The sequence below is a fragment of the Plectropomus leopardus genome, chromosome 3, assembly GCF_008729295.1.
Source record: "Plectropomus leopardus isolate mb chromosome 3, YSFRI_Pleo_2.0, whole genome shotgun sequence".
Taxonomy (NCBI): Eukaryota; Metazoa; Chordata; class Actinopteri; order Perciformes; family Serranidae; genus Plectropomus; species Plectropomus leopardus.
Genome location: NC_056465.1, coordinates 35,425,491 through 35,437,070, shown reverse-complemented (window position 1 = coordinate 35,437,070; position 11,580 = coordinate 35,425,491). Strand labels below are relative to the sequence as shown.

General features: G+C 38.9%; 2 protein-coding genes across 3 annotated transcripts; both read right to left on the bottom strand.

Annotated features, from left to right (window-relative positions):
- Positions 1–632: 632 nt before the first annotated feature.
- On the bottom strand, positions 633–5,995 carry med8 (mediator complex subunit 8). 2 transcript variants are annotated; one of them, XM_042481310.1, is made up of 7 exons: positions 5,930–5,995; positions 5,545–5,666; positions 5,053–5,197; positions 4,823–4,963; positions 3,184–3,271; positions 2,832–3,092; positions 633–1,032 (listed from the first exon to the last, which is right to left on the bottom strand). In XM_042481310.1, the coding sequence occupies exons 1-7, from the start codon at positions 5,933–5,935 to the stop codon at positions 962–964; spliced, it is 834 nt and encodes a 277-aa protein (XP_042337244.1). In that variant the 5' UTR covers positions 5,936–5,995; the 3' UTR covers positions 633–961. The 2 variants fall into 2 exon arrangements, with proteins under 2 accessions (XP_042337244.1, XP_042337251.1); XM_042481317.1 differs by having other exon boundaries at positions 2,853–3,092.
- Positions 5,996–6,556: 561 nt separating this feature from the next.
- On the bottom strand, positions 6,557–11,185 carry LOC121941337 (4-trimethylaminobutyraldehyde dehydrogenase). The gene is made up of 8 exons (XM_042484115.1): positions 11,174–11,185; positions 10,889–11,104; positions 10,151–10,291; positions 9,863–10,051; positions 9,564–9,651; positions 8,363–8,504; positions 7,960–8,072; positions 6,557–7,138 (listed from the first exon to the last, which is right to left on the bottom strand). The coding sequence occupies exons 1-8, from the start codon at positions 11,183–11,185 to the stop codon at positions 7,044–7,046; spliced, it is 996 nt and encodes a 331-aa protein (XP_042340049.1). The 3' UTR covers positions 6,557–7,043.
- Between the last annotated feature and the right edge of the window lie 395 nt (positions 11,186–11,580).

Here is an 11,580-nt window from a genome sequence, read left to right as displayed (position 1 = left end):
GCTGTCTCAGCAGAGCGTCTGACCGCGGCGGCTGACACAGCGAGACGTCTGCCTGTTTGGGGACAGAGGGTGTATGTAGGTCAGCCATGGGCCCGCATGCTGTGACAGCAGCACGGTCACTGTGCTGTGCAGCGGGACAGGGATTGGAGTGGACAGAGAGAGCCGGCGTGGAGAGAGGCCCCCCTCGCACGTCAGCACCGATACTTCCTCATTTGGCCCCTTAAACACTTTGACATTATCAGGCCACACGGAGCAACGTCCGCCCTCATTACTCTCACCTTTGGTGCTGCAGCAAAATGGGCAAAGAGAAGCAAGAGAAGAAGAAACGCAGAGCAGACATCAGATCATGGTGCATGTCTGAAATGTGGGGATGCTCATTTGAAGGGTGGACGTCCCGTTCACGTCAAGACAAGCGACACGACTGATGTTCGATTACACGGTTACAGATCTGACAATTCGGAGCTGAAACGCCACCCGACTGTGACAATAAACTACTGGGCAAAGCACTGTAACACTGTTTACTTGTTTGGGGTTTTAAAAAGACCGAAATGAATGTTTCAGAATGATTGCTTTACACAAACAGAATAAAAATAAAATCCTGATTGAAATGTATCCATTACACAACCAAGTAGTTATTTTTACAAGTTTTATTGAAAAAGAGTCAACAGTACAGTTCTGGTATGATCCAATGAATGATGACATACTGCCATCTAGTGGCTCAAACACTGAGGCTCAGATGATGAGTGTTCAAAATGATATTTGCATTTAATATTTCGGATGATTTTACGAAAACGTCAGTGAAACAGCTTCAGAGAGAACAGAGTATTAACTTTGTGGAAGTTGGTCCATTCTATAAAAACGCTGTGTTTGAACTCAGATGTGAGGTATTACAGATGTTGTCGTTACTGTAAGAGTCTCTGAAATGTAACAAATGTTGGGTGAAGAAATAAAAAAAAAGAGCTCATCTGTTATACGGGTGCATTGAACCTGATGCAGATTTGATGTTTGTCTTGATGCTGCTTGGCATTTTTCCTGCCGAAGAAAAGAAAAAGAGATAATTAATGTTTGGTTACAGTGATTTACGCGTGGACTCCTCAGGAATCCTCAGTCAATATTAAAAACAAAAAAAAAAAAAACACTTTAGGTGAAGTCAAACAGTGTCCAACAGCATCGACATTTCATAAAGAAATCAAACATTTTCCCGGACGTGTAAAACATTCGTTAGATCGATCTACTCTGATCTTCCGATAAAGTGTAATCATTGATATCATTTAATCTCTATTCTGTATTTATTCAATTCTTTCAAACGAAACCTTAAAGGGCACGTCCATTTCGTATTGTGAATTTCCCCACAAATGATTATGGTTCAACAGCTCCATATGCATCAGCATTTAAAGGGCTGATCCTTTATGGTTTTTTGGGCTCTTATATCATCCTGAAGCGTCTCAGTCGTGCTCCTCGTGTGCTCGTGCAAAAAGTGCCACTTTGTGACTGAATCAACTCTTCTTTTAAGGACTGTGTGTGTTATCGCCACCGGGAATAAAATTTAAGACCAATTTATGACAAGCAAAACTGACCATTAATTGATTAGAGACAATTTTGCCAAATATTTACTGTTTGTTTTCTTGATGTTCATACAAGGGGAATTTGGGCAGATTTGATATATTTAAAATACTTCTTCTACTACTACTACTACTACTACTACTACTACTACTACTAGTAGTAGTAGTAGTAGTAGTCATAATACCAATAATAATAATAATAATATTATTAATAAATTAAAGTTATTAGCAGTTATTTTTAGATGTTACAATGCATAGTCAGAAATATAAAATATAAAATCCCATTTTTCATGTCTGAGACATTTTAATACCAATTCAGGTCTTAATTTCAGAATAATTAATCCAATAATTTTTAAGAAATTTTAGGGATCCATGTGAACCCTGACACTGGGCTGCTGTGGTGAATAAATGTTCCCAGTGGTGATTTTGGTTCATCAGCAGGATATGAGCTATTACCACCATTTTTTGTTGTTTGTTGAAATTACTGATTTTTCTGATTTTAGGGCTTGTTAGAAAGTTATATTATATATTATATATATTATAAGTTAATAATAAGCTATTCTTCAATATATGTTGGTTTTTTAGATGACAAAGATGACAGTTTTTTTGAACAAATTCAACACTTGTTGATTGTAAAATGCAGATCACAGAAGGACAAGCAATTTTTTTTTTCCACTGAGACACTTTGATTGTGTCTTGCTTTTTTTTTTTTATTAGCAAGCTGTTTTGATGCTTTTTTTCTACCCTTAGACACCTTATTTACATTGAGAGTACAAAGAAAAATCCCCAGTGTGAAAATCTGTAAGTCTTGTTTTTACGTGACGTCATCTTTTTTTAATTTAATTTTTATTATTTATTTATGCATGTTTAATTTAATTTACTTTTATTTTACAGTTTTACTGCTTTTGTTCTTTTTATTTGCATTAATCTATACTGACATATCAGTATCCTGTTTCCGTTTTTATTTTGCTTGTCACAGCTCTTGGGATCAGGCATTACCCGACAGTCAGCGGGCTGCGCAGCGCCCTGTCACAGGTCAGATTTGTCCCATGTGCCGTAATATGAGTCTCACTGCTGTAAAGGAACGCAGATGGACCCGCCCTTCAATGTAAAACCCTCTGCACCTCAGACTCAATTACATACATGCACAGGGAGATTAAGAGCAGCTAGAGTTTTACATAAGTCCACATTTCCTGTAGTGAGCCATCGTGTGTTGCTGTGTGATGTGAACAGTGATGAACAGTCAGTGTCGTCAGGTGAAATACTAACCCAGCTCTCCAGGTCTCCTACCTGGCTGCCCCTGCTGCTGTGGAGCCACAGGTCCTCCCAAACCTGCCTGTTGGCTTGAACTGCCACCAATGGTGACCTGCTGTAAGGTTGGCCCTCCACTCATCATGGGCCCTTGTCCTGGGTGTCCAGGGGCCACTGGACCTGGAGGCCTGCATTTGGAGAGCCCCTTTCCAAAAGCAACCGCTCCAACTAATGCGTTTGTGTCGGCGGGGTTGAACGATGGTTTGTTCTGTCGTATTGCTGGGAAAAAAAACAAAACTCATAAGTGTCCACATATTTATATGTATAGAGAGTTCAGATGAATTACCTGGACAGTCAAAGTGCTACAAACCTGCACTTTCTGCATCTCTGTCGTCACGAGGATTGTTGAGCTTCTCCAGCAGATTGGAACAAAGTTTATTCAGCGTCTGGATCTGTTTCTGTCAATAACAAAAATACAACCAGGAGGGTTTGAACAGTGTCAAACGCTCTACAGCTGTAAGCAATGTAAGAAAAAACATGTTTCTAATTTGGGGTTGTATGAAGCACTGATCCAGCATCAGTGTTTCTGTTTCACCTACAGTCAGGTGTGTATGTGCTTTTTGTTTTAAAGCGTCAGAGAGAAACTGTGACACATTTAAATTGTGGCTCATTTCAAAGGTTATGTAAATAATATTCCCACAGCTAAATGAATAGTTTTATCATTCTGAAAATATTACACTTCAGTCAAACATCTATTGAAGTGTTATTAGGCGATACTATAGATGAAGCACATTTTAATTAGTGTGGCATTAAACAAATGAGCACGAGAAGTTTGAATGATTTTATGTACTTGCCTGGCAAATGAAGCTGCATTTAAAACATCCATACTGAGGAAAAGTTGCGGTGCATGCAGAGGTCAAGCCCATCTAATAATGGAGATTATGGCTGAATCCAAATCACTGGATTTCGCTTCATTTGCAGACTTTTCGGGTGCATTTACACGAAGTCTGCGAGTGCTGAGGGCTGTCCATATCCACAATTCACCAAATCTACAAAGGGCCTTCAGCCGCCTTTCAGAACAGACTTCCAAAGAGTCTGTTCAGGGTTCAGACTCCACCAGAGTTCAAAATTTAATTTCCCGCAATTCATAGCAATACAGACATGACGCTCTAATTTTTTTCCCAAATGCTGACGAAAGAAAATAAACAAACTTTTTTAATAACTGTATTAAGGTGTTACTTGTAATTGATTGTAATTGAAGCTCAAACGTTTCCACAGCAACGACTGACACAGACTGGAAGCCTGTCTATCAGCGGCTGCAGTCTCTGCCCTCGCAGACAGAGAACACGTCACAGAACGTTTTTCATGCATGTTACTTAATGCATGAAGCTGACGTTTCATTTAATCAACACATCTAAAATTTAACATGATAACTCGTACCGTTCCATTTGTTATTGGCTGTCTTGCATGATAAAGGCAACAGTGATGAGAGCTTAAAAACCTCTTAAATATCAGTTTAAGAGTATGCTATATTTAGGAGGCTCGTTCTGGCTGCAGCCTTTATCAGTGCCCAATTCAGAGCTCTGACAAAAACAGTCATTTTACCTCACAGAACACTGGAGCTGTTGATCTACTGATGCCTCGCTCAGTTACTTATTTTGTGTTATTATGTGCTTTTGGTAAATCTGGATTAACACTGTAAAACATCTCTGCAGAGAGAATTTATGGGGTAACTGACACCAATAACAGCTTCACTGTCATAAAGAGCTGTCTAAAGGCAAGCTAAAGTGGTGAAAATATTGAAAATATTGTGTACATTTGTACTGATTTTTTTAGGTGGCCAAATGTTTTGTTGCTGAGCCCATCCACAGCTGTATATTTCTTAACTTCCGTGTCAGTACTCCAGCCTGCCTCTGACTCTGGATAAGTGCCTCATACAACCCTTCTATAAAATATCCAAACTATCTATTTAATATCTTTAAGTAAGAAAGCACTCAGTCCAGACTGACCTGTGCCACCTCTGGGCCGATTCGTGCTGCCTCTGCACTCAGCTGTTTCTCCTGCTCCTCCACCTCTGGATCGGGCTTCGTCCGGAGGTAGTCTGGTACAATCTCATGGCTGAACACTGGGACACGCTGCTCTGTGAGTTTCTGAGGGGGGACAAGCAGAGGCCGTAGTCTAAGGGACTGCGTAAAAAACGCAGGAGAGACGCAGTCACATCAGTGGGTTTGATACTCACCGCTAAATCTTCATCTCGGTCTGGAGACAGGAGCAGCGGTATTATAACCTGGTTACGAAAAGACGGCGTCTTTTCATTCTTGAGCAGTTTGTTAATAGTGTTCAGCTGACCAGACAGCAGAGCAAAGTTGTCCAAAACAGAGGGCCTAAATGATGAAAAACACACAACACGGCATTAGGAAAAAAACATCCTTAAAACCCAAATATGTACATTTAGATGAGGAACATGAAAGAATATTGTTATAATTCAACATTTTATTCTTCCTTTAAGTGTTGCACCAAAATACTAAGTCAAATTCTTTGTATATGTAAATGTACTTAGCAATAAAACCTTATTCTGATTCTATATATTGTTTAAATACATTTGACCTCAGGAGTTGTGTTGATTATAATTTACATAGTCACAGATTTGTATTTAGCGAGAAATCCACCCTTTAAATTCAACTGTGCAAGCTCATTTTTAAGCTACTATTTATTAAATCGCATCACTTACCACGTTAATCGCTCGTATTCATTTTCCAGCTTATAGATGAAACTGTGCAGAGCGTTTTTAACGTGAGCCACCCGAGAAATGAGAGACTCCACCGCCGCCTCCAGCTGCTTCTCCTCTCTCTGCTGAGGTTCAAAATAACAAAAATCAGCCCGACAGACTGCAAATACACGCGACACAAACCAAACAGCCCGCGTTACTATCACCGACCTCACTGTTAGCTAAACTAGCCAGCTAACGTTTATGCTACCGTTAGCTCTTCGAATAATCGAACAAAAACACCGTTTACGCGCGAATACTGATACAACTTTAATTAAAGTACTTAAGAAGTAAAATCACAACGTATTACACGATGAAATGCAATAATTGGGCATGAAAGTCCGTATACCTGCATCGTCAAACCAGCAGCTACAAACAAACAAAACGCTCAAATGAGTCAGTCAACCGGAACCGGAAGCACTTCCGGGTCATGTTAAAAAAGTGTCAAAATAAAAGCATATATAGATATATATACATATAGATATAAAGATACAGATAGAATACACTATTTCCATTCCTTACAATCACTAAATATGAGCACAAATGACTATCCCCCCAAATATTTAATGTGTTCATGCTAAAAAAAATGTTGATATATTTCTAAAAATCAGTATGCTTACAAAACAATACTACTCACATCATAGTTTATAAATAATAATCATATAATCTGATAATGGTTCTTTATCACTGAAAGTGTGTGGTTTGGTACATCTGCATCATCACAAAGGATTAAATAAAAATGTAACAAAAAACAATGTACAACTGAAAGTTGGAAATGTATGGTGGTGATTGTGTTATTGTACTGAAATGTCGCAGACTGTATGACCATACTGGCAAAATCAATTGGATTTTTGTAAAAATGTGATTATTATACATTCTTAGAACTACTGTGTTTGCCAGTTGTTACTTCAGACGAGGTAGTAATTAATATTTAATATTTATTTATCTTTTACTCAGAAGCAACAGGAACAGAGACTTTGTGCCTAAAACATTTTATTTTCATAAAAAGGTGTCAGATGTCCAATCGCATGTCAGTTAACCATTCAGTATAAAAATCTGACTGATTAATGCTGATGCACAGTTCACTTCACGCAGCATTTCTAAATAAGGCTCATGGTCGTACACAAACTCACAGCAGCATGTTGTTTTTTTTTTAATAAGCAGATCAAAATTTTATCATTTACTTGGTTAGTGCTAAAGATGTTTCACTCGTTGCGTGAAGAAAGTAGAGAATTTTGAACAGGTCTACTTCTTGGTTTCTTACAGGCTCTAAAAATCTGCAAGTAAACACGCATAAAGCAAACGATGGCTAAATCCACACTAATATGTTTGGATTTTATATAAATGTATTAGTGTGGATGCAGCCTTCGTGCAAAGTGCTAATTCTGGTGCATAGATCATGACTGAAGGGAGAAGTCTTATTCACAGTTGTGGCACAGCGGTGTAAACTTGGTGAGAGGAGTCTAGAAGAGGCTGTCGACGTCGCCCATTTCCACGACCACAGTCTTCAGCTGGGAGTAGTACTCGATCGTCACCTGGCCGTTCTCTCTGCCAAAGCCTGACAAAGCACAGTACAGATCATGTTAAGCCTCTTTTTACCCCACTTTAATCCTGTAAAGATGATAAAGGTCACTTACAGCAATTAAGTGTAAAACTACACGTTACTTCCTTTGCATTTACAGAAGCAAAAGTTGAGAGTCTGATCATTTTAACCCAGAGGGACTACTTGGTGCACTTTTCATTTGTTGAAAATTTTGGCTGTGATCATGCATGTGGCCTAAAAGACTGTGTATTTTTGTTTAATCTCTGAATTTACAGCTCAGCTCCTACAATAACTCTAAAATACACCGAAACCCATTCAAACTGCAGTTTTTGATCCCACAGCCATCAAAGCAGAAAAACATGACTTGTATTACTTCTGGGTGTCATTCTGGGCTTTAACCTTTGAATTTGAATTTTTTACTATTTTCCACCTGATGACATTTTTTTTACCATATTTGGCATATGGAGTAAATAAATGCTATTTCAAATAGGTGCAATGTCACAATCAATGTTGCTGCAAATCACTGCAATAGTACAAAAAAATCTACTTTGCACTTAATATATTGAAAATAATTCATTTTTTGTGTTTTTTTTCCCATCTAAATACATAGTGGCATTGTGACAAAAAACTGGTGTTTAAAGGGTTTAAATTCTTAAATAAATAGATAAATACTTACGATTTGGACTGATGTTTGTTTAAAAACATACTCAGTGAAAGTAGAAAATAATATTAATGTATAATATTTTTTAAAGCTTGATTCTGAAAAGTGAATTTTGTGTGCAGAGCCATACGACTGTGTGTAATATTAAAGCGAGCCCTTAAGGTTAACACTCTACCTGAATTCTTGTATCCTCCAAACGGCACTTCCACAGGGCTGATATTGTAGTTGTTGATGAAGCAGGTCCCTGCCTCCAGGTTCTCGGCCACACGATGGGCTCGAGCAATGTCCCTGCAGGCAGAGGAAATGAAAAGACTTCAGATTTAAAGCGCAAAAATGAATCAGTGCTCTGTGTGCAACTTGATCGCATGGTTCAAACGCTGATTCCTCTGCCCTTTGACCACAGAGCCACAGTTGTGCAATAAATTCCACTTTGCAGCGTTTTTATTGGCCGCTTTGTGAAAACTCTGAACTGCAGCCAGGGGAATGCAATAACCTCATTATCTTCCAGAGCAAACGGTCAGCGTTGTGATCAGGAGGTGCAACAGACTGCTGAGTAATGATGAGTGTGTTCTGCTGACCTGGTGAAGACTCCAGAGGCCAAACCATAGGTCGTGTTGTTGGCCCTCTTGATCACTTCTTCCTCTGTGTCGAAAGGCAGCACGGACATGACCGGGCCGAAAATCTCCTCCTTCACACAGGTCATGTCGTCTCTGCAGTTATCTGAAAGAAATGCATGTAAAATGTGGTGCGTACTGGGGCACAAAACATGTATATTAATCGGTTAACCACAGAGAATATTTCAGACCAGTTAAACACGTCGGTCTTTTGGTTAATTTTCATACGATCTGTTTACAGCTCGACAGAGACCTGTTGCTGTCTGCAGCGCAGTGATGAAACTTGCCGGGCAGCTAAACATACTTGTCCAAAATGTAAAATATAGTCTTATATATATATATATAAAAAAATCAACATGGATTTCCACACTTCTGTCACTTGTTATTCTGTTGTGTTTTATTCAATTTCATTCTTGAGTCCAAGTGGACGTTTGTGCTAAATCAGAGAAACTCCCTCAAGGTCTTCTTGAGACATTGTTTTCGTGAGAATGAGCCAGATTCAAGGTCACAGTGACAGAGACATTTGACCTTTAAAATCCAGTCACTTTACTGATGATGTCAAGTGGATGTTTGTGCCAAATTTTGAATAAAATTCCATCGAAGCATTTTTGAAATAACATGTTCCTGAGAATGAGGGTTGCAGTGACTTTGACCTTTGACCACGAAAATCTAATCAGTTCATTTTTGCGTCCAAGTGAATGTTTGTGCTAAATTTGAAAAAGTTCCCTCAAGGTGTTCTTCAGATATTATGCTCATGAGACTGAGACTGATGCAATGTCACACTGACCTTGACCTTCAACCACCAACATCTATTCAGTTCATTGTTATCTCTAAGTGGATGGTTGTGCCAAATTTGAAGAAATTCCCTCCAACTGTTTCTGAAATATTGTTTACATGATTGCAATGGACGGGGTCAGAGTGATTTTGACTTGGGTCTGCCAGCATGTAATCGGTTCATAATTGAGTCAAAGTGACAGTTTGTGCCAAATTTGAAAAAAAAAAAGTACTCGAGGCTTTCTTGAGAATGACATCCCTAACATAGATGGTTTAAAAACTGACTATGATTATTTGATGATGTGATGGTGTATCATCAGTAGCTGGAGTTGGTACAAAAATATGTAAAAGAAAATCAAGACATCCTGGTGAATAAACAGAAAAGACTTACCAAGTACACAAGGTGACATGAAGAAGCCCCCTTTCAATTTGGGGTCACTGGGGACAAAAGGCTCTCCTCCACAAAGCACCCTGGCTCCCTGGAAAAATCAGATATATTAATCTACTTAACAAAAACTATGATAAGTATAATCAGACTTCAGATGACTGCTTTGAGGTCTGGTGAAAGTCTCAGTGGTGCTGTCACAGCTGACTGATTCTCAGATAAATGCCTCTCTGCAGTTGCTCAGTTTTCCCATCGGGATCATTAAATGTTCCTCTGATCCGACGATCGGAGGAATATTAACACACCTGCTGCTTGGCCTGATTGACAAACCCCAGCACTTTCTCCAGCTGTGGTTTGGTGATCAGCGCTCCCATCCGGGTGCCGTCCTGCAGGGGGTCGCCCACAGGGATGGCCTTCGTCCTCTTCACCACTTCTTCCAGGAACTGGGGCATGATCTCTCTCTGCACATACACTCTGGTCCCGTTGCAGCAAACCTACACAGTGCAGACAGAGATTTTAAGGTGAAAAAGAGTGTGTTGGATCACGATGTGCTCGACATCATACGACACATAAATGATACTGAACTTCCTCACCTGCCCCTGCGTCAGGAAGTTTGCCATGAGCGCTCCCTTCACTGCGTTTTCCAGCTCACAGTCTTTGAAGATCAGGAGGGGAGATTTCCCTCCGAGCTCCAGAGTCACCTGCTTCACCCCCTTTGCAGACATTTCCATGACCTGAACCGAGAACACACAGCGCACTAACAACATGCACAACTGAAGCCTTGTAAATCAGCCAACGAGCATGTTTTTAACCCTTTGAAAGATGAACAAATTGACTTGATTTTTTTCAAAAACATGGGAAGAGGGCAACAAGTAAATTTACAAGAAGTGGCTGAAACATTAGTAAGAAGTTTGTAAAAAGTTACAAGAAAATTACTTGAAAATAATCAAACAAAAAAGACTTCAAGAGGGTGCTTAAATGTTTTTTTTTATTTTTCTGAAACAGAATTTAAAATAATTTAAGGAATTATTTTGGAAAAACGTTTTTAAAACAATTAATTCATTAAATAAGTTAAAAAATTAAGTTTTCTGGAAAATTTTCCCTATATTTTTGTATCATATGTAATAATACCCCCCTTAAGTAAAATTTCTGATCATTTCCTTTTCACCCTTTACATATTTCTTGCCAATCAAACGATCAATCTCTAAGGTTTCAAAGGTTTAAATGCTATTGAAAGGTGACTGACTCCAGCCCAAAACTGACGTCGATCCAGGTGTTTAAAAGTTACGTCAAAGCACAAATACTTGACTGCGCTGTACTGATCTCTGTACCTTTTTGCCTGTTGGCACGCTGCCGGTGAAAGACACTTTGGCGACCTGCGGGTGTTGGCAGAGCAAGGTGCCGGTCTCTGCTCCACCTTGGACCACACAGAAGAGCCCGTCAGGCACCCCCGCCTCTTTGTAGATCTCAGCCAGAATGACGGCAGTCACAGGAGTAAACGGAGAGGGCTTAAACACCATGGCGTTACCTAAACAGCCAGATTTTAACTAAAGTTATTGTCTGTTTGTAGGGACAAGAGAGGCGAAACAGAGAGACATAAAAACCTCAAACCTAACCCTCTGAAACATGAGCAAACTGGCCTGATATTTTTCAAACGCGTGAGAAGAAGGTAATGAGCAACTAAAGAAGAAATGACACAAAAATTAGCAAGAAATTAGTAAAAAGTGCAAGAAAATTACCAGAATATTTTTTAAAATATATGAAAAAAATGTTGTTGTTTTTTAAAAAGGAAATTAACCAGAAGAAGTGCTTAAAAAGTTATTTTTATTCTGTAACATAATTTTAAATAAGTAATTGCGCTTATATTAAAATACAGTATCACCTAGCTTTTTTTCCCCCNGTTTTTTAAAAAGGAAATTAACCAGAAGAAGTGCTTAAAAAGTTATTTTTATTCTGTAACATAATTTTAAATAAGTAATTGCGCTTATATTAAAATACAGTATCACCTAGCTTTTTTTCCCCC

Bases quoted from the DNA above. Each gene is read 5' to 3' on its own strand.
- med8 (XM_042481310.1), bottom strand. The intron at 4,964-5,052 runs GTGAGTATCAAA...GTCCCCCCTCAG, and splicing joins ACCGAGATGAAGATTTAGCG to AAACTCACAGAGCAGCGTGT. The intron at 1,033-2,831 runs GTTAGTATTTCA...TTTCTTCGGCAG, and splicing joins TAGGAGACCTGGAGAGCTGG to GAAAAATGCCAAGCAGCATC.
- LOC121941337 (XM_042484115.1), bottom strand. The intron at 10,292-10,888 runs GTACAGAGATCA...TTCTCGGTTCAG, and splicing joins GCGTGCCAACAGGCAAAAAG to GTCATGGAAATGTCTGCAAA. The intron at 8,505-9,563 runs GTAAGTCTTTTC...CATTTCTTTCAG, and splicing joins CATGTCACCTTGTGTACTTG to ATAACTGCAGAGACGACATG.